Source organism: Vulpes lagopus, chromosome 11 (assembly GCF_018345385.1).
Source record: "Vulpes lagopus strain Blue_001 chromosome 11, ASM1834538v1, whole genome shotgun sequence".
In the NCBI taxonomy this organism is placed as follows: domain Eukaryota; kingdom Metazoa; phylum Chordata; class Mammalia; order Carnivora; family Canidae; genus Vulpes; species Vulpes lagopus.
The window spans coordinates 46,776,481-46,804,463 of NC_054834.1; the positions used below are offsets into that span (position 1 = coordinate 46,776,481).

General features: G+C 40.5%; 1 protein-coding gene across 8 annotated transcripts in view; it reads right to left on the minus strand.

Moving 5' to 3' along the window:
- SRGAP2 (SLIT-ROBO Rho GTPase activating protein 2) overlaps positions 1 to 27,983 on the minus strand; it is a 238,265-nt gene that overhangs the window by 101,109 nt on the left and 109,173 nt on the right. For all 8 annotated transcript variants that reach the window (XM_041773849.1, XM_041773847.1, XM_041773848.1 and 5 more), the window contains exon 4: positions 18,068 to 18,230. In XM_041773849.1, coding sequence (XP_041629783.1) covers positions 18,068 to 18,230 — 163 coding nt within the window. The remainder of the gene's footprint in view (positions 1 to 18,067; positions 18,231 to 27,983) is intronic.

Below are 27,983 nucleotides of genomic sequence, written 5' to 3' on the forward strand. Positions count from 1 at the left end.
TGTATATTGTGTTTTTCTCCTACTAGAGCATAGGCAGCCAGACACTTTTCCTGTTGTTATCTGCTGTATTACAGTGCCTACCACTATGTCTGGAACACAGGAGGCACACTGTAAATATCTGTTGAATGACTCAATGAACTGTGATTCCTTTCTAGCATTTACCTCCTCCCACCTCATGTCAGGTCACTCATACTCCCATCTATAATTTCTTTGCTGTGTCTTTTTGTAAGTCCTGTCCTTTCAGTTCCCACTGCCATGATCCAAGAACTGGCTTCTATTATCCCCCTGAGTTACTGTAGTAGGCTCCCAGATAGTTTCTTCCATCCTAAAGCCACCAATGTCACTGCAGATCATGGCTTTCAGTATTTCATTGCCCTACTTAAAATGAAGAATGGCTTTCTTTGACCTGTGGCTGGGATGCCTAGAGCTGGCCTTCAAAGAGCTCAGGGTCTAAGCTCATCTCACCTACTTCTCTCGCTGCTGGCCAACAGGAAGCTTCTGCTGCTATATTACAGGGAACAACATCTCTAATAGGGGCAAAGAGGTAGGAGAGGAAGTCAGCACCAAATATGGAAATATTCAAAAGATATTTCTGTAAGATAAGAAACAGATGAATAATTAAGACTCCTGGCAGCAGGTGATTAAAAGAACATCAGCCCAACTCTTTCCCTTCTAAGAAGCTTGCCTGATCACCTCTCATGAATCTGTCCTTTCCAAGCTCCTACAGACAACTCGTTATCTGCACCACTCCTTAAATGGATGTCTTAAGTTATAACCTGTTTTGAGAGCCTCTGGCCGCCCATCCAGCTGAAATACACACACACACACACACACACACACACACACACACACACACACACTCCAAGATCTTGAACCATGTCTTAAGTTTGCCTTGCAGTATGTTTAGAGCGGCAAGCTGAATATTGAGCAATTATAGGCAATCAAATAGTAGTGATTAAATTGAACTGAATGAACTGGTAGTGGTACTTGTGCTTTTGGATTTAAATAAAGCAATGTTCTTTTCTTTTAAGGTCCCTGAAAGAAGAGTCAGGTGGGCTATGTCATTTTCCTGCCTGAGACCTCAAAGGCTCAGAAAGGCCACTGACTCAGAGAAAGCGCAAAAAGAGAAGGCTTTTTTTTCTACTCTCCACCCTCAAAATGAACATCAAAAGGAAAACAAGGTCATGGGAAGAGGCAAGGCAGGAAGAGATGCGATGCTTATGTGGGCAGAAGGCTTGGATTATCTTGGCTTTGGAGAGGAGATGATTAAAGCTACAGAATGGGTCTCCCAGTTCGCCCTCTTTCTTTCCTCTCTACCCTGTATGAGAGCACACCGAGGAAAAAGATTAGCTTAGAGAAGCAAAGACCACCCTAGCAGGGAGAAGGCACAGGGGCATACTCTCCTCTGAGAAGAATCGAGCTCCACAGAGCACTTTCTTTTCTTTTCCTTGACTTTAATCGAGGAATAATTGGCAAATAGGGGTGGACACATTGAAAGTGTACAACGTGATGATCTGATATACATACACATTGTGGAATGATTGCCAAGATCAAAATAAGTAACACATCCATCACCTCTCATTGTCAGCTCTTTGATTGTGTGTGCATGTGTGGTAAGACTGCTGAAGATCTACTCTCTGCATCTTTCAAGTGTGGTTTACTGTGTCATTAACTATATGCTGTGCATTAGATCCTCAGAATTTATTCTTACAGCTAAAACTCCATGCCCTTTGACCTATGTCACCCCATTACCCCTCTCCCAGCCCCTGGGAACCACCATTCTATTTTGTTTCTATGAAATTGGATTTTTCAAAAAATTCTACATATAAGTAAATCTCTCTCTGGCTTATTTCACTTAGGATAATGCCTTGCAGATTTGTCCATGTTGTCACAAATGGCAGGATTTCCTTTTTTTTTTTTAATGACTGAATAATATTCCATTTTACACACACACACACACACACACACACACACACACACACATCACAGTTGCCTTACACATTCATCTGTCAAAAGACATTTAGGTTGTCTCCATATCTTGGCTATTGTAAATAACACTGCAGTGAACACGAGGGTGCAGATATCTTTTCAGATACTGATTTCAATTCCTTCAGATATATACACAAGAAAGGAAGTGCTGGATCATATAGTAGCTCAATTTATAATTTTCTGAGGAACTGCCATACTGTTTTCTGCAGTGGTTGCATCAATTTATATTCACACCAACAGTGTATAAGGGTTTCCTTCCATCCATGTCCTCACGAACATTTGTTATCTCTTGTCTTTTTGACAACGGCAAAGCCCTTTCTTCCCAGGCTTTACTGATTCCTCTGACATTCTGCGCAGGCAAAGTAAGGATATGAGCAATTTTCTGCAGTGTAAAGATGAGGAAACTGAAACCCAGCACAGCATAAGTACTCCATTGAGCCAGCCAGGGCCGAGGCTCAGACACAGCTCTGAGGTCTAGATTCCCAGCTGAGCTCAGAGACAATGAGGAAGATATAAGAGGAAGACAAAGGGAAAGAAGAAGAGGGGGAAACCCTCTCTCCTTTACTCATATCAGAAGTAGGGTATTTCCAAATGAGAGCACAGCCAACCTAGTCATTCTAAAAACAAGTAGTTTCCAAGAAGATACCAATGAGATACTGGACCGCTCCTGGATGTACCAGAACTCAGTCCCAGTAGAGTAAAAATCATACAGCCAAAGAATCATAAGTAATATATGAATAACCTATGGGAATAGCCAGAGAATAGAATGCTGTATAGTCATCAAAAACAATGTTTTTAAAGAAGGCGCAATGACACAGACAAAATACTCACTTAAAATGTTAAGTGAAAAAATTACACAAAACTTAATATACAATCCTAATTTTCTAAAGAAAAATACACAGAGAAAAAAATATTAGAATAATTGATTCCCAGTAATCATTATTTTCTTTTTATTATTTTTGTTCCCCTGCAATATCTTTTTTTTTAAATTTTATTTATTTATTCATGAGAGACACAGAGAGAGAGGCGAGACATACACAGAGGAAGAAGTAGGCTCCCTGTGGGGAGCCTGATGCAGAATTCCATCTCAGGACTCCAGGATCACGACCTGAACTAAAGGCTCAACTACTGAGCCATTCAGGCATCCCTATTTCCCTGCAATAACTTGAAAAATACATATTAATTACTTTGACAATTGAAAAAAAACTAAGCGGGGCACTTGGGTGTGTGCAATCAGTTAAGCATTGGACTCTTGATTTCATCTTATAAGATCGAGCCCTGCATCTGGCTCTGCACTCAACAGGAAGTCTGCTTGAGATTTTCTCTCCCTCTCCTTTCTCTAAAAAATAAATAAACAAAATCTTTTTTTAAAAGAAGAAAGAAAACTAAGTTACCGGGTTTCCTGTCTGCCTCAAAATCAAAGGAAACATAAAATAAAAATTGTTATTTTTGTTGTTACTTCTCAGTCCTTTCCCTAGGCCTTAACCATAACTTCTTAGCTCAACAAGAGGATGATTCTGAGAGCTCTTGAGACAGTGAGGAAGGATGCACCCAGGTTCCTATCATCTCTTAAAGATAAGAATTGTGCAGACAATTAAAATTAACCTGAGATTGGAAGTTTTATGTTGAGTCAATATTAGGAAAAACTGGATATAGACCCAAATGGTTTCTGAAGCACAGAGTAAAAGGTAGGTGTGTGTGTGTGTGTGTGTGTGTGTGTGTGTGTGTGTGTGATGGGGAGGACCCTCACAGCTAGGCTTAAAAGCAAAGAAAGGTAGGCTCAGGTAGAAAAACCAAGAGATCAGGAAAAAAAATCCACTATTGTACTGAAAGAAGAAAATGGAATGGAAAAACTAAAGATGTTATCTCAAAAGAAAGAGAATTCATTTTCCTCCCCATTTTACACAAAAATCATGCTCAGACAAGCAGGGAGAAATTCAAAGGGAAACTCTTGACAGAGATACATAGGAAAATAAAAAAAAAGTCAGTCCTGCAAGAGGGGAGGCTGAAATCAAAGATGCTTCTCTCTCTCTCCCCAGACAAGCTGGGCAAAAAGCAGAATCAGAATAGCATGACGGAATACAGCTGCAGAATGCACGAGCCCTTAATTCCTTACACACCCTGGCCCTTCAGCTGACCAATACAATCACTGCCACCTTGCTACCTGTGAGTCAGCAGAGCATGGTGATGTGAAGAGATGATTCAGGGGCAGTAGGCTGCCTAGACATGGATCCCAATTCTGCCCCTAACCAATTCCATAACTTTGAGTCAACTGCTTAACCCCTCTCCCGATGTGCTATGGAGAAGATGAAACCATCCTGAAGGGTTGTTGTGATGATTAAATAGGTTAATACCTATAAAGTACTTAGCATAGTCCCTGGGCATGCGTAGCTCTCATTTAGTATTAGTTATAATTACTATTATTTTTATTATTGCTGTAACTCTTATAATAAAAACTTGGTACCTAGTCAGCTCCCACACCATTAGTGGGATTTCTCCTGGGAGTACTGTTTCTATAAACTGTTTATTTCTATAGTACCTGATGAGTTCTATTAATAATCCTTCCCTTTTCTCAGAGAGGCATCTTGCAGTCAAGTATAAGAGGTACAGAGATGGTAAAAAGTAACTTGTCTAGAATTATCATTGATGTTAAAGCCTTCAGATGAATGACTGAATGAACACCCAAGGTTTGTATGATGGCATCACATATAATACTACACAATGGCCTTTTTATCATGTGAGAAAAAATCTAACTGCAAAATGGAGGGTTCAAACTGTTACCACCTTAATCTGAGGAGTCAACGTCAGCATCACATTGGCAGGCTAACCAGATATTATATATATTTCCTTATGTGGTACGACATGAAGTAACCAACGCTGCCCATTATGCATACTAGTCAAACATGTATAACTTGACTAGATTTGGCCAATGGAACCAACCTCCAATATATAGGAAATACAAGATACAGGAAGAAGTTATCAACAACCCAAAGAAGCAACTGGACAAATCTAGAAGGTGGGACAAGCTGCAGGACAACTGGCCTGGTCTATTCAACAAATCAATGTCCTGGAAAAGGAATAGTGCTAAATTAAAGAAGACTTAAGGGACATAAAAATTAGTGTGCATAGATACTAGCTTGGACAAACCAGTTTCAAGGGCATTTTTAAGATAATTAGGGAAATCTATGGCCTGGCCATTAGAAGAGATGAAAACTTAGATGAGATGAAATGGAAAAGTTAAGATCTTCTTTTATTTAAAGATGTATTTATTTATTTAAGAGAGTAAGAGAGCAGGGGAGAAGTAGATTCCCCACTGAGCATGGAGCCTGACATGGGCTGGATCCCATGACCCATGAGATCATGACCTGAGCCAAAACCAAGAGTTGGATACTCAACTAACTGTGCCACCCAGGTGCCCCCATCTTTATTTTTTTGTATTTTTTTTTAAAGTAGGCTCCATACGCATGGGGCTCAAACTCATGATCCTGAGATCAAGTCTCATGCTCTACAGATTGAACCAGCCAGGTGCTGCAGAAAAGTGAAGATCTTGACTAAAATAACAGACCACAAAATAGTTTGTAGACTACAACCTGGTTTTTCATTATCATACTTTTGCTTCTTGTATTTCCTATAGTGTATATGTACTATAATGTTTGAATAGATTATTCAAAAGAATAGAGAACAGAGAAGAAGAGAAAATGAAAAAACAGAAGGAAAGAAGGAGATGGAGGGGGAAGGGCAGAGGAGTGGAAGGGAAGAGGCAGAGGAAAGAGGGAGGAGAGAAGCAGGTTTTGAATTTACTATTCTTAAAGCTCAGATTGTCCCCCTCAACCATGTGATCTGGCAACAACTATTTGCTTAAGGTACCACCTATCAATCCTGAAACTGGATGGTAGTGGGACATAGTAGAAAGAGCTAGGGAGTTCAAATTCCATTGTCATCTCTTTGTGGCCCTTACAAAAGAGTATTTTATCAATGTGAGCTTTAATGTTTTCAGCTATACAATGGGAAGAAAAATAACCTTCCAATATAATGTTCATAGCAGCATTATCCACGATAGCCTCAAACTGGAAATACACAAAGGTCGTCAACTGAAGAATGGATAAAACAAAATCTCATGTCCCAGGAACCCCGTTAACCCAACTGGGAACACTGGTCATCCTAGCTGCTGCCCACTGTAGAGGAAACAGAGTTTGGAGTTCAAGGCCCACTTTCCATGAAAGCCCTAGAAAGGTCATCTTAAATATATAGAATATGTTCCAGAACTACGGACAAAACCAAACTAGACTCACTTTAACAAAGCATAAAATGAATCCCTATAAGTTCAAGGTGACCAGCCAGTAGTTTAACTGGCTGCTAGAACAAAACTTAACACCTTTCAGAGGAACATAAAAATAATCTAGAATCTCTATAATGTGTCAACTACAATGTCTGATATGTCATAAAAAATTGGTAAACATAAAAAAATAAAGAAATGAGATTCATGGTCAAGAGAAAACCCCATAAGCAGAAACGGAAACACAGATGACATAGGTGTTGAAAATAGCAGATAACATTTAAAAAATGTTGCCACATGTGTTTTGAAAATATCAAGAAAAGAGAAATTTCAGAAGTAACATGGACACTGAAAAAAAGACCAAGTGGAAATCATAAAACTAAAAAATACATCTAAAATAAAAAATTCATTGGATGGTGTTATTAGCAGACTATATACAACAAAAGAATTGATTAACTTTAGAAATTATCTAAACAGAAGCACACAGAAAATAAAAAAGGCATGCCTTAATGATCTGTGGGATTGTATCAAGGAGTCTAATAAATGTGCAGTTAGGGTCAAGGCAAGAAGAGAAATGGGATGGAAAAAGTATTTGCCAGAAATTTTCCCAAATTGAAGATAAAAAAACACTACCCATAAACCTGGAATATTTAGATATTGCACTTATCCAAGCCAAAGAAATTCAATGGCAATTACACTTAGAGTCATCATATTCAACGCACTGAAGAAAAAAATATTGAGGCACCTAGCTGACTTAGTCGGAAGAGCATACAATTCTTGATCTCGGGGTTGTGAGTTCGAGCCCCATGTTGGGTGGAGATTATAAATACATAAACTTAAAAAAAGAAAAAAGTGTCTGACTCTTGATTTTGGCACAGGTCTTGATCTCATGAGTTGTGGGATCAGGCCCTGCATCAGGCTCCACACTTAGCGCTCCGTCTGCTTGAGAATTCTTTCCCTCTGCCCTTCCCCATCCACGAGCACATGCCCCCTCCCTCATTCAAATAAATAAATAAATCTTTAAAAAAAAAAAAAAAAAGATTCGTGAGAGACACACACACACATAGAGGCAGAGACACAGGCAGAGGGAGAAGCAGGCTCCATGCAGGGAGCCCGATGTGGGACTTGACCCTAGGGCTCAGGGATCATGCTCTGAGCCAAAGGCAGATGCTCAACAGCCAGGTGTCCCATAATCTTTAAAAAAATATATTAATGCAACCTTCAAGATTAAGAGATACAAATTTCCAGTTATAAAATAAATAAGTTACAGGGATGAAAAATACAGCCTCAGGAAAATATAGTCAAAAGTACTGTAATAATTTTGTATGGTAACTACACTTATTATAGTGAGTGTTTCATAATGTATATGATTGTCAAATCACTATGTTGTACACCTGAAACTAATATAATATCGTATATCAACTATACTTCAATTAAAAAAGAAAGCAGCCTCCAAAACCCCCAAGAACAACAATTAGCATCACACAGCTGACTTCTCATTAGAAACAACGGAAGCCAGGGGATCCCTGGGTGGCGCAGCGGTTTGGCGCCTGCCTTTGGCCCAGGGCGCGATCCTGGAGACCCCACGTCGGGCTCCCGGTGCATGGAGCCTGCTTCTCCCTCTGCCTATGTCTCTGCCTCTCTCTGTGTGACTATCATAAATAAATAAATAATTAAAAAAAAAGAAATAATGGAAGCCAGGAAACAAAAGAATGACATATTTAAATTGCTGAAAGAATATTTTATGATTCCATTAATATAAGGTTTTTTTAAAGGCAGGCAAATGCTTTCATTGTGTTAGAAGTCAGGATAGTGACTACTTTTCAGGGGGAAATGAATGGAAGGGGACAAGAGGGGGGGCTCCTGGGATCCTGGTAACATTCTTTTCTTTATCAGGATGCTAATTACATAGTTGCTTTCAGTTTGTAAAAATTCATTAGAGCTGTACACTTTACAATATGTGCATTTCTCTTAAGTATTTTAAACTTCCGTAAAAAGTCAAGGGGAAAGAAAAACCATCATGAAATATATGAAAGGATTAGAAAAAAATATATACATTTAGGGCGTACTACAGTGTATAACAGAGACAGCAGGCATTTTATGAAAGCTCGTTATTATTGGTCTTATTATCATTATCCCACGGAAAGTTTGGGGAGATCTAACTGGTCTTAAGAGCAGACTGAGAAGCCGGGGCAAACCGTCTCTATCAATTCCATTTTAAGTTCTTTTTAGCTTCCACAGTGCTGTGTTTATAGTATTCACTAAAATACTTACTGACTGCACGCTTTTCCAGTTTAGAGTAGCATTCAGACACAAGGTTGCATTTGGACACTTTTGTTTCTACCCGCTACACCTCTTTTTCTCACATTGCATATTTTACAGTTGTTATCATGCAGATTCTCCTAACCATTCACAGGCTTATGAAGATGGAGTTACCAGGGGATCCCTGGGTGGAGCAGTGGTTTAGCGCCTGCCTTTGGCCCAGGGCGCGATCCTGGAGACCCGGTATCGAATCCCACGTCGGGTTCCCGGTGCATGGAGCCTGCTTCTCCCTCTGCCTATGTCTCTGTCTCTCTCTCTCTTTCTGTGTGACTATCATAAATAAATAAAAAATTAAAAAAAAAATGAAGATGGAGTTAACATTATACCTTTTGAATGTTCCACATACAACACCTTGGGCTCTTTCAGAAAAGGCAGATAGATAGCTGAGGACCAAGACACCAAAAAGGCAAACATATAAACTAACCTAAGCCAGAGTGCAGGCATCTGAGGCGCACACGCCCTCTGAGCTGAATCTTCCCAAGTCCAAAAAAGCCTAGACCACCCAGAGAGAAGCCCCAAGGGCAAAGACACAGATGCTGCTGACCTAAGAGTCACAGAAACCAACAGTGCTAGCTGCAAACTCCCCTCAGTGTTGGCTTTGGCAGCAAACCTGACGCCCCTTATCAGCAGATACCTTTGAAGTAGCTGGCAGCCTTCCATCCCCTACTCAAATACGCTCAGCTTCCCATCCTATTCTTTTCTACAAAGAGGATCTCTTCATCAGATAACAGAGAATAAAGCTCAATTAACCAGAACAGATTTTTGCTACCATCAAGACAAATTGGGCAACTGGAAGAACTGTCTGTAAAGCTGACCACCACGTTGTTTGTGATCATGTTCTAACACGGAGGAAATCCAATCGATCGCAGATATCCTGAGTCCCTTTGCAAGTAGGTGTAGGGTAGACTGGGGAAGAGAGGGTGGGGTAAATCATTGAGTTACTCCTTCTCCCAAAGATGTCTCCAGGTTAAACTTTTTCTCAGAAGGGCAGGGCATAACCCTTAGAAGTCCATTCTTTCTCTCTACACTACTCATCAGGGACATTTGACTATACTGGCATTATGGATCACTGCTCCTCCTTTATTAATTATAACACCACCGCAGAACATGCCTCCTTACAATATCCAGTCTTTTTACATATGTGAAGCAGCTGGACTCAAAGACTAAAAAATCCTGTCCCATCTACAGGGGATAAACAGGTAGGTAGGTAAGTAAGTAACATGCACTGTTTTTGGTTTTAAACCTCTTTTATCCTTTTACTGCTAGACATATTTCATTGGTGCCAAATGAAATCTGACTGGTCATGACAAGTCTCTTGTAACTGACCAGCCAATGGGAAAGGACATCTAAAGACCCTAGAGAAAAGAACTAATGATATCCCATTATTACATTTATTCTTCAGCACCCTTCCTCTATCTCCCACTTTCTGCAGTGTGACTTACTCATCTGAATCCAGATTTACCCTTTGTCATTCTCCAAGAATAAACTAGGAAAATCACAATGAGTTGCCTAGATGCCTCGACATTGTTGCTTGGGCAAATGTGGCTCACATACAGATAGACAAGATTTTATGGCTTCTGCTATGTTATTGGGTTTCCCCAGGATGGAAAGCAGAATACCTACAACACTGGTTCTCAACCCTGGCGATATGAAAGAATCAGCTAGGCCCTATCCCAGAGACTCTGATACAACTGCCCTGGGGTGAGGCATTGGCATGCTATTTAAAAACATTTTTTTAAAAAGATTTTATTCATTTATTCATGAGAGACACACAGAGAGAGAGAGAGAGAGAGAGAGAGAGAGAGAGGCAGGGACACAGGCAGAGGGAGTAGCAGGCTCTATGCAAGGAGCCCGATGTGGGTCTTGATCCTAGGACTCCAGGATCACACCCTGAGCCGAAGGCAGACGCACAACCACTGAGCCACCCAGGTGCCCCTAAATTATTATTATTTTTTCCCTCTAAATTATTTTTAAATCAACTTTATTAAGGCATAATTTACATACAATAAGATGTACACATTTTAAGTATTGACAAATGCACACACTCATGTAACCACCATGAGTCAGTCAACCCTTCATCCCACTCTGGCCCCAAGGTGATCACAATTTGCTTTCTATCACTATAGATTAGACCTATCTTTTCTAAAATTTCACATAAATGGAATAATACAGAATGTATTCATTGTGTCTGGCTTTTTTTAATCAGTTGTTTTTGGAGTTCATCTATATTATTGCATCTATCAGCATTTCATTTCTTTTTATTGTTGAGTTGTATTCATATATGGATATATCACAATATGTTTTTATATTCATCTGTTGGTGGATATTTGAGTTGTCTCCATTGACTATTATTAATACAATATGAGTCTCCTACATCAGTTATAACAAATTAATGCAAACTTGGTGACTTAAAGCAACATGCATTTATTCTCTTAAATTTTTTTTAATTTGGGGGCACCTGGGTGGCTCAGTCAGCTAAGTGTTTGACTCTTGGTTTCAGCCCAGGATATATATAAATACACACACACACATATACAATACAATTTCTTTATCCATTCATCCAATGATGGACACTTATGTTGCTTCCATATCTTGGCTACTGCAAATAATGCTGTAATAAACATAGGGATGCATCTATCTTTTGGAATTAGTGTCTTGTTTTCTTTGGATAAACACTCAGAAGTGGAACTGCTGGATCATATGGTAGTTCTATTTTTTTTTTTAATTTTTTTTATTATTTATTTATGAGAGTCATACAGAGAGAGAGAGAGAGAGAGAGAGAAGCAGAGACATAGGCAGAGGGAGAAGCAGGCTCCATGCACCGGGAGCCTGACGTGGGATTCGATCCCGGGTCTCCAGGATCGCGCCCTGGGCCAAAGGCAGGCGCCAAACCGCTGTGCCACCCAGGGATCCCGGTAGTTCTATTTTTAATTTCTATTTTCTTACAGTTCGGGAGGTCAGAAATCCAAAACCGATTTCACCAGGCCAAAACCAAGGTGTCAACAGGGCTGCATTCCCCTGAAGGCTTTCAGGCAGAATTCATTTTCTTGCCCTTTCCAGCTTCTAGAGCTGTACTCCTTGGCTCATGGCTTCTTCCTCCATCCTCAAAGCCAGTGGCCTAGCGTCTTCTCTCTGTGACTCTGCTTTCCTCCACTTCCATCACATGGCCTTCTTCTCTTTGGTCTGTAATTTCTCTCTACCTCCATCTAATAAGGACACTCAAGACTGCATTAGGACCTACTTAGATAAGAAGCATAATATCTTCATTACAAGATCCTCAAATTCACCCTATGTGCAAAGTCTTCATGTAGATAAGGTAAATTCACAGGTTGTAGGAATTAGGACATGGACATCTTTGGCGAGGACCATTACTCAGCCTATAACAAAAACTACTATGAATAATCAGGTACAAGTCTTTGTGTAGATATATATACTCTTAGATCTCTTGGGGCTAAATATCTACCTGCAGAATTGCTGGGTCATATGGTAAGTACATACTTAACTTTATAAGAGACCGCCAGACTATTTTCCAAAGTGGTTGTACCATTCTATATTCTCACCAGCAACATATGAGAATTCCATCCATCCTTACTAACATGTTGTCAGTCTTTTTAATTTTAACCATTCTAATGAGTATGTATCACACTTATTGTTTTAATTTGCATTTTCCTGATATTGAGCATCTTTTCATGTACTTATTGGCCATTTACATGTTGGCCACTATATTTATATAAAATCTTTTGCCTATTTTTAAAATTTTGGGTAGTTTGTCTTATTATTGAGTTACATGTATCACAAATATATTCTCATAATCTGTGACATCTCTTTCATTTTCTTAACAATGTCTTTCCAAGAGCAAAAGTCTAAGAATTGGTGACGTCCAGTTTATCTTTTTTTCTTTTATTAATTATGCTTTTTGTATCCTAAGAAATCTGTCTCTTTAAAGTCACAAAGATTTTTTTTTCTTAAACTCTCCCAATGACTTTCACAGGGAAAGCTGAGAACTACTAAACAACTGGTCTACCAGGAATCTGCCTAACTTGCTCAATTTAACCTTTCTACCATGGAAACTTAGGGTACTACAGGCAAAACAAAAGTATAGTTAACTGGAATACTGTAAAAGGAAAAAAAAAAGGCGGGCACAATTGAGAGTATTGAGACTATACAAATTGACTGCTTCCAAGGCTAAGCATGAATAACTATGGGCTAGAAACAGTGAGCTGAAAAGCCAAGTCAGAGGTACATTCAGTGTGTTCCAGCAAAGTGAAAGGAAGAAGAGAGAGCAAGGCTGTCCTCTCCCCTGTGGGAAAAGGCACACCTAAGTTTACTTCGGTTTAAGATCAGAACGTGGGACAAATGATTTCTATTCTTGTTGAGATTCTTTAGAACATGTCTCTCACAGAGATGACATGGAGCTGGAAGTAAAATTTGGCAATGTTTGGCTCTGGGTTTTGAAGCCACCGCATTAAACAAATGAAGGTGGCAGCAATAATATTTGCCTAAACCTTGGTTCCAACAGGGGTTAGACAGACTGAGCTTTCATTAAGCGAAAGATGTCAGGAGCACCAAATGGGCTCCGTTTCCCCTGGAGTCCTAGACAAAGCGGGTCTGTTTCTATGCTCTGGACAGGAGGCTACTTTCTCTAGATGTTATATTTAGCTAAAGAAATCTCCACCATGGCTTCATGCAAAATGCAAAGTATGTCCCAGCAGACATAACCACAAACCAGAGGGCCGGCAAGGAGCATCCCTTTAGGGTGTTCAGTAGTACAGAGGGGCCAATTGTGCAGGCACCCTGACATCCCCGAATTAGCTGAGTTAAAACTGTGAGCCAGATTTTTGGCCAGCTTTCACATTTAATAAGTCTTTGTTTCCCTCTTTACTAGAGATCCTGCCCCTGGGGAGAAAAAAACCTGCTGTCCTATTTCACTGTCAACTTCTAGCTGCTTACCCAGACACGAAGTAGGAAAAACAACCCAATGTTGATGTTTAACACCTCCAAACATTTTGAAGGTTTGTGTGCAAGAGAAAAGGTTAGGTTAATTCTGTAACTAGGTGAAATATCTGGATTTGACAGAAAAGGGTAAGAAAATCCAGAATACCCTCTATTCTGCACACCATACCCAGAGTCCTAACAGAATATGTTGGAGGAAACCTAAAGTTCTAGAGTCAGATGAATGGATTTAAATACTAACCTCACCTTTTTTTTTTTTTTTTTTTTTTAGATTTTATTTATTTATTCATGAGAGACACAGAGAAGGAGGCAAAGACAGGCAGAGGGAGAAGCAGACTCCCTGCAGGGAGCCTAATGTGGGACTCAATCCCAGGATCCCAGGATCATGACCTGCGCTGAAGGCAGACGCTCAACCACTGAGCCACCCAGGTGCCCCCTCACCTCATTTTTGATTAATCTCCCTAAGCTTCAGTTTCCTCCTTCCTAATATAGCGATATTAATAGCAACTACTTTATGGAATTATTGTAAAGATTAAGCATATAGAGTGCTTAATACTGTACCTGGCACAAGAGTTCAACAAATGTTGGTTTTGTTATCATAAGCTTTTCTAGTGAACCATTAAGTTTTATAGCCTTTTAAAAAAGAATCTAAAAAGGAGGAAAACCCATGACTTTTGCCAGTGAGAAATAGATCCAAATTCACATAAATCTCAGGTGAATTTTCACAGGTGTCCATGGCTGAACCAGAAATGGTTTTCCAATGTCTTTCCTAAACAGTGTGTTTCCAGAGAAATGTGGATTTCCCTTTTGGTGCTGGAACTAAATTTACAGGTAAAACAAAAGGTATATCTATTTTATGAACTTGGATTCCTGTTTGGTGACTCTTGGTTGCTGGCCATTATAGCTAAGGGAATCTGAAACAATGCTTCATTCCTCAAGAAATTTGATCTTTAATTGTGTAAGCTAGCTCACTCTCCATACCCACATCCACTTTTGTTTGTCCATATCTTGAGCATTCCAGTTTACTTATCATAATTTAACAAAGGTCACCCAATAACCAGAAGCCCCCAGTACAGGATACCCAATATTGGGTATCATAAAATTCATCATAGAATTATAGTATACTAGATTTTTTTTTTAAATTTTTATTTATTTATGATAGTCACAGAGAGAGAGAGAGAGAGAGAGAGGCAGAGACACAGGCGGAGGGAGAAGCAGGCTCCATGCACCGGGAGCCTGACGTGGGATTCGATCCCGGGTCTCCAGGATCGCGCCCTGGGCCAAAGGCAGGCGCCAAACCGCTGCGCCACCCAGGGATCCCAGTATACTAGATTTTGAAGGCAGTATGAAGATCATATAGGCCAAGCACTTTTTTTTTTTAACTTTTCCTAAAGTTAAGGCACAGAAAGAAGTAATTGTCCAAGGTTTCAGACTTACTAGCTAGATTTTGAAGGCAGTATGAAGATCATATAGGCCAAGCCTTTTTATCTTTAACTTCAGGGAACTGAGGTGTATACAGAAAGAAGTAAGTAGGGATCCCTGGGTGGCGCAGTGGTTTGGCGCCTGCCTTTGGCCGGGGGCGCGATCCTGGAGACCCGGGATCGAATCCCACGTCAGGCTCTCTGCATGGAGCCTGCTTCTCCCTCTGTCTGTGTCTCTGCCTGTCTGTCTCTCTCTCTGTGACTATCATGAATGAATAAATAAAATCTTTAAAAAAAAAAAAAAAGAAAGAAGTAAGGAATTGCCCAAGGTTTCAGAGTTACTAGCAGAGTTGAGACCAGGAGGAAGAGTCACTTGGAAGAGACCTTTCTTCTGTGATAGACTAGAGCAAGCCCTGGGAAGACTCCCTTATCTGCCAGTGTGGCCCGGCTCACTCCTTATTTCTCTGGTCTGATTACTACATCTTAACCAATGGGATTCTAATCCTTCACCTGCAACACACTTAAAGCAAAAGGGAATAAAAAATTAAGTTATGGAAAAATAATCCTTCTGTGCCCATTACTAGAAAGCAGAGAGGCTCTCACCCAGCCAAAACAGAATTAATTTACACTTGTGATCAGCCAAGCCAGCTTCTACCTTAGAACCCTCTCCCTACAATGGACCCCAGGGGAGAGAGAAAAGAGATTACTCACCCAGTGGGGTAGTAAACATTGCCTATTCAACAATCCTATACATATCTCTAATTACAACTATATTTAACTGATGAAAAAGTTTTAAGATCAAGAAAAAGTCCTATGGGCTACAACCATATACAATATGAGTAAATCTCAAAAACATATGTTGAATGAGAGAAACCAGACACAAAAGAGTACACACTGTATGATTCTATTTATATAAAGTATGAAACCAAGTAAAACGAATCTCCAATGTTAAAAGTCAAGACAGTTGTTATCCTTAGGGGTTGGGACCACTCTTCCCAACCCCCTGAGGACTTGAGGAAGTGAGAGTGGGAATCCTAGGGTACTGAAATAATCTATTTCTTGATCTGGGAGCTAGTTACCATGTGTGTTCAGTTTGTAGAAGTGCATGTAGCTGTAAGTCTGTTATATGTGCACCTTTCTTCAATAAAATGTAATACATAAACAGTCTCATGAGTAATTAGAAATTCTTTCTTATGCCCCAACCAAAGAAATACACAATTTACGTAAGGAGGTCAACTCTGAGACCATGGCTAAGAATATCTTTCATGGGCAGATTTTCTTTCTGGAGGGCAGAGGCCCCATATTTTCTATATGAACCATGCAGTTAGGCTCTTGGTGAAATGTAAATGGCACCTGAAAAACCTGAAGCACTCAAGGCTTTGATGAGGGGCTGCCTTCAGCATACACATCTCTGAGTTCTGGATGGGCCAGAATACTCCTTCAGCTTGGCTCTTTTCTAACATTCTAAAGCTGGGAGAAGAGAGTTGAGAGTTTCAGTGAAGTCTAGATAGCTGAACATCCCTCACAGAAGTTTTTTCTCAGATGAACAGAGAAAATGAAGGAGGAAACAGTCAGTCAATCCCTGTCCTTCTAGAGTTAATCTAAGTGGCTGTCAAGGTCACAGAGAAGAGCTGAAGTGGCATCTGATTACTGTCAAGGTTCTACCTAAATAGCCTTCAATTTTTTTTCTAATAAAAGCTATATATTTAAAGAGTATGACATTATGACTTGATGTGGATGTATACATAGTGAGATAATTACTACAGTCAAGCCAATTCACACACCTCACATGGTTACCTTTGTGTGTGTGTGTGTGTGTGTGTGTGTGTGTGAAAAGAACCCCTGAAATCTACTCTCTAGCATATTTCCAGTATTCAGTACAGTATTAAATTAACTACAGGCATTCATTTTAGCTACATCCTCATGTCACCAAGGGTTGCAGAATTATTCAGATGAATGACAAGGAAGCTAGAGCAGATGCTGGAAACCATGAGGAAATGGTGAAAAGTACCTTCACCCCTAAATGAAGTATGGCTCCAACCGCAGTGCAGCCAAGCTGCTAAAAATAGCCAGTAAACTCCAGAAGAAGTTCTCTTTCTCTTCCTTCTTTTCATTGTCAGGTGCTTTTTACTCTTCATATCCTGTCTTTAAGACACAGGAAAAGCCTCTACACAGATGCATTAAGTGGATGGAATGTTCTAAATCAGTTCTTTTTTCATGCTGGTATAAACAAAAGAATTGGGTTCTAATTCCAGACCTACTGAGATCTGGAAAACTTCCTAATGTTAAGAATTGAAAAACTGGCTACTATTGACCACAGTCCTGTTTACCAAAGTTCTTTCTCTCCCAGCCTTGAATTTTAACACTGGATTTTGTCAAATGAAAACCAATGGATTTTCTATATAGGAAACCAACGAAATAGCCCTATATACCTACCCCCTTTATATCTATAACATTGTGGGAAGACTATTTGCCTTCTGAAAAGTCTGGGGATATCAGAGCTTGAATGTTAAACATGATACATTATAAAAAATGGTTGGAGCTTTTGCCATCATTTGTAACCAGTGACTCCATTGAGAGAGTTTAGGTTGAGAGCTTAGAAATAAGGTTCCTTAGTCTCCAAGAGATTATTTCCACCACTGACAGGTAAGGTCAATTTGGCATTAGTTTTGTAAGATTACCACTAAATTCATGAGTTCACTCGGCCAAGATGAATGCTTGGAAAGAAAACTAAACTGAATCACAAACATACACGAACTAGAAGAGGGAAAGGTGAAACCACACTGAAGGTTCCCAAATCTCAACAGTTTCACAAATCACTCAAGGACATCAAGGAAACACCATCATCACCAAAATATGCAGATTATGAATTATGTTGCCAGTGTTGGGATTGTATCTTGCAAACGGTTACTCACAGGGCTACTATTGATTCAACTCAGAAAGGAAGAAAAGAATGACTATTCAGGGTTTTTTTTTTCTCCCACGAGATCACAGTAGGGAAATGAAAAGCCTTTTAACTGGGCCAATACTATAGGCTTTCTCTTATTTTACAAGATGGTGTCATCGCTCCACCCAGGGATCTCCGTGCCTAGAAATAGCTATATACCTTTTTGAAGAGTCTTCCTGAGTCCTCGCTGACTTGGACAAATCGAGGAATGATATTATTCAGGTAGATGTCACTCAGGGTGGTATGGTCCCTGCTCTCCCGCTTCACCTGGTTTAAGAGGAGATTCCAGCAGTTGACTGGAGAGAGTACATTCTGATCCTTCCTGCAGAGAAACAGCAAGAAAAAAAAAATCAGTGCAGGTGAGTAGCCAGGGCCAACAGCTATGAATATAGTCCATGTCATAAAATCACAGTGATAAAAGCTGAGTCAGAAATAGACATCTTTCCTTGAAGCCTGCACCTCTAGTTTTCTCTTTATCTGAAACCTCAGTGGAGAAAATAAGAATAATATGAGAAGAGGAGGGAGGAGAGAGGAAGAGGGAAAGAGGAGAAGAAAGAGGAGAAGCAGGATGATCTGTTGAGTATCTACAATGTTCTAGGACTTTGGTAAATGTTTTACATGCATTATCCCATAAGTTTCATAATTTCCCCTTAAGAAAACATTACTGTTATCCCCATTTTGCTAATTAGAAAACTGAAACTCAGAGAAGTTGTCACTTGCCAACAGCCAAATCATAGAGACATTAAGGAAGAGTCAGGGACTAGTACCATAGCTCTACGTTGTCTGACTAGAACAGGTCTAGGCTATCCAACTCCGAAGCCCATAATCTTAGTCATTAAATCATTTGGTTTGTGTTTAGGCATAGAGGCAAAACTTAGAAGTCTAAAGACAAGAATTACAAGAGCACTATAGACCACATCTCCACACATTTATTCATATTAGGATTCAGTGAAGACAACAACCTTCAAGGCTTTTGCTGTGAAAAAAGTCCCTAAAAACTCTTAGTCCCAAGGACACATCTAAGGAGGTTCTGAGTTCATGGGTTGAGCCATCATGTCATGTCCCATACAACCAAGAGCACAAACTATATCTGAACACATGTATTCCTAAAACCTCTACACCTGATTGGAGCAGTCAAGTGCCAAACCTAGGAGTTCTTTTCTAATGAAAACACTGTGATCCAAAAGAATATACTGATTATCTACTCAGTGTGTAGCACAGATTCAAGCAACAGAAAGTTCATATCCGCAAGCTGGATTTCTTTAAAAAGAGAAACCGAAAGTAGGAGTTGTTTGCTATATTATTTATCAAGGGCTTGCTGTGCACTTGGCATGTGGCTGGGGCCCTATACTCAACGTTGTTTAATTTGAACCCTATGACAGCCTGATGAAGGATGTATCATTAACACATTCAGCAGATGTGGGATGGGAAGTTGACTCAGAAAAGTTAAATATCTTGTTCAAGGTCACATAGCTACACAAGTGGCAATGCTGGAATTAAAAACCAAGCCTTGTCGTTGTAGAGAATTGGGATTAATCACATCTGTTCACATTATTTCCCCTTCTTTCCTCCCTACAGTCAGACTCTTAAGGCAAAGAAAGTGAGTGGACAGTGGCTTGGTTCTTGCGTCAGCACTGCCTGCATTCAGAGCTGGAAGCTGTTGGGCAGCTGTGATTTGTAGAGCTTGGAATTTAACTTTACAAGGGGCTTTTTCCAATCTGTAGTAAGGTAATTATTAGCAACCAATCGTACCACACCTCTGGCTTCAGAACACACCAGACCATTTCATCAACTATCTAACCAGCACTGAGAAGTTACTTCAAACCAATGAGCATTGGAGTCCAAACTGAAACTGATCTATATCTGCCCCCCACCCCACCTCTGCCCCACAGAGTAACACCTCTGTAGTCAGAGCACCTAATACTTCATTTCTGACCCCTTCAGCAACATTATGTCCTTTATTGTTCTAGGAAAATCAAAAGGTTTCTATGGAAATGAAAAATATATATATTAGCTGAAAGAGATACATGTGTAATTAATCCACTCCTTTCAAAATGTTTAGCATCTGAAAAACAAACCAAAAAAAGCAAATAGGAAACAATCTTAAACTCAAAGTTGAGCATAGGCCTTCAGGGACCTTTGATGTTTTCACTGCAAGAAAACTTTCTAATACATTCCAAATCGGTTTCAGTTACAAAATCCTAAATAATTGAGTTTCCATTTTTGTTAGGTGGCAAAGTATCCATGTCCTTAGTAAGCATGGAATATATCAGGCACTTACACTTGCTTCTTTAAAAGAGCAGGCCTCACAAGATCTGAACCTGACAACTGCTCAATCTGCTTCTTAGGGGTGGACACGGGTTAGTAGTCTCTATTAGGTCTTTCCTTATAGTGCTTCATGCACATAAGAATGGCACTACAACTCAATTTCACCAACATACAAACGTTTGTATCTTAAATGAACAAAGTACAGTATTAGGGGCTTTTAGTTGTAAAAGTGCTGATATCTCTCCCTCTGCCTGTGTCTCTGCCTCTCTCTCTGTGTGTTTCAATATATAACTAAAAATCTTTAAAAAAAAAAAAAAAAGGGGGGGGGTAGCCCCGGTGATGCAGCAGTTTAACGCCGCCTGCAGCCCGAGGTGTGATTTTGGAGACCCGGGATCGAGTTCCGCGTCGGACTCCCTGTGTGGAGCCTGCTTTTCCCTCTGCCTGTGTCTCTGCCTCTCTCTCTCTCTCTCTGTGTCTCAATACATAAGTAAAAATCTTAAAAAAAAAAAAAAAAGTGCTGATATCACAGGACACAGTGGAAAGAAAGACCTATAATATAGCAGAACATTAGAGGTATGAACAAAGGGCCAGGTACCCACAAATGTACACCGCAGATCACAAGTGATGGCAGGAGAGGCAAAACCAATCGAATACCATGGAAGAGGATACAGAGCATAAATCCCAAGGGGACCCTCAGAAGAAAGGATGAGTAAACGAAGATAAGTTAATACAAGGAATAGGCAGAAGTGGGACTCTTTTATTATTTTTTAAGATTTATTTATTTATTTATTTGAGAGAAAGAGAGCAGAGGGAGAGGGAGACAAGCAGACTACCTGCTGAGTGGGGAGCCCGACATGGGGCTCGATGCCAGGACCCCAAGATCCATGATCTGAGCCAAAATCAAGAGCCAGACACTTAGCTGACTGAGTCACCCTGGCACCCCACAAGAGGGAATCTTTTAAAACAAAAAGCTTTATGCCTTAAAACTAATAAATTTGTAAATACATTAAGAACTATATATTTATAATTATGCCAAGAAGTTCTGAGGTGACAATGTACTTTTAGCACATATTCTTCCATCGTTACAGCAGGTGCTGGGATGGCTATTATTGGTTTCAGTGAGCAGGAATTCTTAAAGTATGTTCTGAGAAACTCCAGAATTATAGAGAAATAATTCAATTTCAAACAACCGTGACACATCCATTCAAACGAGCAACCCCCAGTTAAATGTGTCAGGGACCCAGATTCCCTGAGTTAGGATACTATCACAAAGTCTCCTGGGCTTCTAGGTGAGTTACATTGTGTGCAAACTTTTGAATAAAGAACAAATTAGTGTATCCAGACTTCTGAAAAATGTGATGTTGGTTAGATCAGATGTCCTGCACAGGTTTCATTTTTAATTCCAGCCTGTGTGCCTCCTTAGGTAATGCTGTGCATGTGAGCATGTGATTTGACACACAGTGGCCAAGTTTAATTACATGCCACAATAGACCATGGTTGGGTAGTGAGAATGCTCTCAATATCACCCCATCATTAACAATTGTTTTAACACTTATTACACTTTTTCAGGCTTACCCAATAATATTTATTAAGGGGAGTGGGGATCGCTGCTAGGTAATGTTAGTGATTCAACTTAAAAACAAAAATATCCTTTTTCAAGAGCCTTGGCCAATTTAAAACTATCTCGGGATTATAATTCATCTGTGAGAATCAGGATTTTCTTGATATTAGGCAACCTAAATCAGAGCCAGGAATAACCTGGATGCCGAAACTGATATAAAATTGCAACTCTGATTCATAATCCCAATTTCAATATTTTGGGTCATGAACACAGCCTCACTGTTCTCACCAACTGACCCTGTAATGAGTTCTCTTCATAAACTTGCACTTCAAAGGTGGATTTACACCAGTAAGGCACTGCTTTGGATCTGCTACATCTATGCAAGATTTTTATTTTAAAAAAGCCTTTCAAGATAGTATTAAACTCTGTTGTCCGCTTCTTCTATGGGTCCCTTACTCTTTTTTTACTATTACTGCCACTTTTCACGCAATATTTTTAGTTCTTTGAGTTTGTATGCTTTCTTGGACATAATCCTCCTTTCAACTGAGGTGTTTTAATTAATTCATTTATTTATTTTGGGGTAGTGGTGGAGCGGGAAAAGGCAAAGGGCATGTAGTAGGAGGGGAACACAAATATACCAGAGACAATTTTCCCAGCCAACACGAACAAAGATGAAACACACTTCGGGCTGGAAAATAAGCAAGTCAACGAGACGTGATTTCATAGGGAGCATATTAAGGTTCTGCTCGAGTGGTTTCCTGCTTCAGCAGCTTTGCAGCCTTACTTTATTTGGGGCTGCTAGAGCCAACGGAACTTCATTCGGTTAGGAGATTGAAATTTGTCTTTATATCTTTTCCATCTATCATTTGTTTGTACAGTTTCTTTACTTTCCCCGCCCCTGGAGTCAGGTTGTGTAATACTTGGGCATTTAAAGAAAAGGGTCTCCGTCCCTCAGGAATGTACTGAACAGCTGCAAACCTCCTCAAACACTAATCCCTAAAAAGCAGACAAAATATCCAGAAGTATTTTTCTTACTTAAATTTTTTTTTCAGGAGGCAGATCAAGAAAACATAATATTGCACTTGAGAGGGAATGATGCTAGAGTCAAAAAAAAAAAAAAAAGGAAGAAAGAAAGAAAGAAAGCAGGCCCAGAAAGTTACAAGCTGGCTATGCATCCACAAAAGAGATCATCATTATAAATGCACTGAATGGATAAACCTGCACAGCTGAATCAGTGGCTTCAAATATATGAGGCCAGTTTTTCTCCTTCAACTACAGGCTACTCATAAATGCTCAACAAACTTAGTGGCAAATGCTCAAAGGGATTTCTCTACGATATCTAGGGCAAAGAGAGAACTCTATAAAGGTCCAAATTGGCCTCCATGTTCCACTTCTCTTTTTTGCCCTCTCCACTCTGTTTCAGTTGTCTCCCTTATAAAATGGGCATGCGCCCTGTCGGTGTCCATCTAGCTCCCTAACCATCTGCAAAGCCCGACTGTAACATCCTTGAAGCCCTCCTGGCCAAAGGTGCTATTTAGTGAAGAACTGCTGGGCTCACAACTCTGCAGACGGGACGGGTCTGACACAAGCTCAGCATCAGCGGCTGGCCTGAGCTTCTGTGCAGCTCTACCAAGGTATGTTTCCTTCCCACAGTCTCTGACTTGCCCACCTACGGGGCTGCTGTGTGGGTAAAATGAGATGCCAAGAGCAAAAGAATGACATCAACAGTAAAACACTGTACAAATGTGAAGAAATATTATTATTTTTATTTCCAAACAAACTGGGATCAGCTTTCGTCAATTTCCAACAGGCTCCTCACTCGGCCCTGGGCCAGGGCCAAGAGCACAGTCTGCTGAAAATGCACAGTCCTTGGCCAAGAGTGGTAGGGATAAGACAGCAGCAATAGGCAATTAACCAAGCAGCTGTACGTCTCTGGGAAGATGTGAAGGAGATACCAACGGGAGAGCAAGATTTAATCTTCCACTGTCCTTTCTTCCCCTACAGACCAGGGTGGAAGAATCAGTCCTGCATTCGGCACAGGGAACCACGTGCTGAAGGAGACAGGAAGGAAGCCAAAGAGAACTCAGATCACCAGAGCCCGAGATGCTTCAGCAACTTCTGCTGAGCCCCTCTTTCTCGGAATTCCTATCAAACCTGCCAGTCTGTCCACAGCATTGGCAAATATCAATATATCAAAGAGAAATGCCATTTCTCACATTCAAAAACAGGCACATATGTGATGATAGACAAAACCCAAAATGAGTTAAATACATCCAATAGATGTTAGTAAGCAGCCAACTATGAAGAGGATATAAAAAAAAAGGGGAAAAAAAGTACCTGCTTAATAAAAGGGATCATTTAGTGACAGTTGGACAGGGAACTAACGACAAGCAGGGAGTTGGATTTTTAAGCCTAAATTCCCTCCTGGCACCTTGATTAAAATGAAACGAACTGAGGCAGCCAAAGAGATTATTTTATTCAGATGAATGTTATTAGCCTTTCTGGCTTATTTTCTCTATTATGCATTTTGCTGATGCTGACAGAAGCAGACGGGCTGGATGGAGAGGCAAAGCTGCAGCGGATTTATGGTTTGACAGTGCCATGCATAAAATCAGACCCTTTCTGACCCAGATAAGCCAGAGGATGGATGGGATTTGTTGGGGAAGGTGTTTAAAGAAGGAGGGGAAAAAAAATCACCAAGGTGGGAAGTGACTTGAAAAAGATTCTTCCTGTAATGGTGGCTGCTGGTTGTGCAACCCAGGAGTGCAGTGGCAGCCTGGAGGCATCTTTCAAAGACAGCAGGCAGGGAAGGAGGGGGAAGGCACACTTCTCACAGCTCCGCTTCAGCTCTGCCAGCAGTGAGATCAGGCTAGGAGAGCTCAGAGACAGAAAAAGGGCCAAAGGCAAAAATGTATATTCTATGTGTGGAGAAATGAGCTTTCACAATTTCAAGGACAAGTTAATCCCACAAATTGTTTTCAGTAGCCTAGACAGATGATTAGAAAGGATTAAAGCAGTGGTGTACCCACCTTACTCAAAATAGTCTAAGTTGTCCCCTATAATCAGGTTTGGGGGAAACGCTGTATGGAAATAGAATTCTTGTGGCTCTGGATTAGCTCCAGGGAGCCCAGCCACACCCTGGGGACCATGGCATGTCCCCGAGCTGAAAGCTTGAGTCTGCTTTGAAGTTGAGAACTGGACTAGCACCATGTCTGAGATCTTAATAATTATTTCCTGAATGATTATAGCACCAATGTGCCCCTGGGTTAGGTCAGAGAACTGGTAGGGGTTCTCAATTCTGAGTCATCATAGACCCTGACTGGAGATGTCTCCATCAATTTATGACAGGAAAAAGACTCTGCTTTCCATCCAACCATCCCCACCTACCCCGTGTTCATGGCAGGGAGAGGAAGGCTAGAGATTCCTTTAATCTCAAGACAGCTCCATGGACCCCATGAGACCAGACACGGCAGGAGTGGAGGGTGCCTACACAAGATTTAAATCTCCATCATTCAGGTTTCTTGCCTAGATCCCTGACATCTTATTGTCCAGGTCCCTTCTCTGAGTCCTTGATCTCTAGTCATCTTATTCCATTCATTCAACAAATACTGATCACCTACTATGTGCCAGGTGCTATTCTGGACAGTAGAGAGAAAGGGAACAACATTCTTATTTCTGACCTGCTTCTCCCATGTTTGGAGGACTTCCTGGATCCAACACATGGTCCTCTTGCTCCAAGACTGTCCATCAACCACAATTCACATCTTATCCTGGTCTCGATGCTTGTGTGTACACTGACATGTTATGGAACCCTGATCCATTAGATTAGGCTGCCTGCCCAGCAGCCTTCTCTATGGCTTCTGCAGACCTGGGACCTTCCCTTTGTTTACACCCTCTGTCTTGCCACTAGAATCCTCAAAACTATTGGAAGGTACAAACAAAGAGGTGACTAAACTCTCCCCGTGTACTCTGGGTACAATCTACATGCTAGAGAACAAACACTATGCACTCTAACCCAATAGTCCATAGAATCAACAGCCTGGAAATGCATTCAGGTATCACATTTCCATCCTGAAAGCCACCCCCCCACCAAAGAGGCTGAGACTATATCAATAGGTGGGAGCTGACTAATTCACTTAAAAGAAAACATCATAGCAAGAGCAAAAGACTTAACAAAGGTATGACTGATGACCAAGAAACAAAAAATATGTTTCTCAGTTTAAAAATATTTTTATAACCATCTACATTAGCAGTTAACACATATCCCTTATATAACAATGCATAGGATAATGTGTGACTAACTCTAAAATTATATCTTCAGTTTTTTCTTCTCTAGTTAATTAAGATGTCACCAGAAACCCCATAAGTAATTACAGCACATGACAAACATACAGAAAAAAAAAATACACACAGATGTTTTAACAGATTTTTTTTTTGAACGAATGAAATCTTGGGAGAGAACTGAGACAGACAGCCTGGCTCACCCATAGTAGCTGTCCAGAGACAGAGATACCTGTCTATGCCAAACTAGAATGATGTCCCTCAAAAATCCACACTTCTTTTCAAAGCAGTAACCACTACCTTGGGAGTAGGCATCTCCCTGACACTAGGCACGAGCAGAGAAGCTTGATCTACAGCCAGTAACTCCTGCCTGGCAAGTAGTGCTTACGCATGTCAGGTGCCAACAAGCCACTTGGGGAGAAAGGGTATCCCTAAGTTTCACACCTCCCCCTCCTGAATACCTATTAATGGGACAATGAGTTCCCGAACATGGCTCACGAAAATAGTGAAGGAAGAATAAAGAAATATCACTTGATTCTTTGAAACTACAGAGCTAAATGGACTCAAGTCTCAATACTCATCAGATCAGCTACATGCATTGCTATCCATTCTCATGTATTATTTTGTATTTTATCTTGCCTTATTGGAAGGAAGTCTCTTGAGGTCAGGGTATATTTTGGAATAGTCGTGAACATCGATCACTAAGAATTGGGCAGGTACTTAATCAGCACTAGCTAATGACAGATGCCACAGTCACAGAAATCTTGTAAATGTTGAGCACAGTAAAAAAATTCATTTAATGAATAGTTAGCATCTTCAGCCTCCATCAATCCTGCCTAATCAACTGCTGTAGCATGTATCTGGGTGGTTATTGAGTAACTGAGCTTGTACGCCCACTGGCTGTGTGCTCTAAATGACAGCATATTACTAACCATGCAGTACTTCACTGGCAGAGTTGTAAAGGGTTGGGTGGAGTAGGAGATGCCCTGGTCAATTTCCAGGTTAGCAGGTTACTGAGTTCTACAAGTCTGTAAGTAATACGGGCGAACGATGGTATCTTGTCTCAGTGAGGTAGTACTAGGCAAAGCACCCTGAACCATGCCTCTGACCTGGAGTCTAGTCTTAGCTCTGCCCCTTGCTAGAGCTGGGTAATCTTGAATCAGCCACAGACACACTCTGGGCCTCAACATTTCTTTATCCACTTAAAAAAAATAAATGGGGGAAGCAGATTGGCCCTGCCTAACTCACATGGCTATCATGAAGAACAGGTCAAACAGCATGATGTCCATTAAAAAAGGTCATAAACACTAAAGTGCTCTACATCTAAGAATCAGTATTGTCATCATTTGTTATTACCATGATAAGTATTACCATCCCTTGTCCATGAAATGGGTTCACACCCACAAAACAAAGTGGCTAGAGTCGTGTGTGAAGAGACACACATCTCAAAAGTCCCAGGCCTTATTACCCAAGTTTGCAGTGAACGTGGCTTGATAAATTGTATACTTCATCATTGCACTAATGAGGAATACATTTTGTGATTTTTAACTTATCATCTGGGTTCTCTGGAAACTTCCCAAATCAGTGAATCTCCTGTGTCCAACCTAGAAAAGAGGATTTAGAAGGAAGACTTGTCAAGTGCAGAGAGCAAAGCCAGAAGGTACAAAAAGCAGCATCATGGAACTTCAGATCTAGAAGAGACTTTCTCGGTGGCCTAGAGTCTAGAGCTAACTTATCATTTTCTAAATGAGGAACTGAGGCTCAGGGAGCCTGAGGCCACACAAATAGTGGGGGAGCAGGGCAACGACCCAGGTCTCTTGAGTAGCAATCCTTTTCTCAGCTCGTGTTTTATTTCAACTAAAGAGCCCCTTAGCATCTGTCGAGCACTGGTGCTGAAAGAGTTAATGGACAATCCTCAGCTGCCCTAGCCTGGGCACAGAGCTATTTCAAGACAACACATAACCG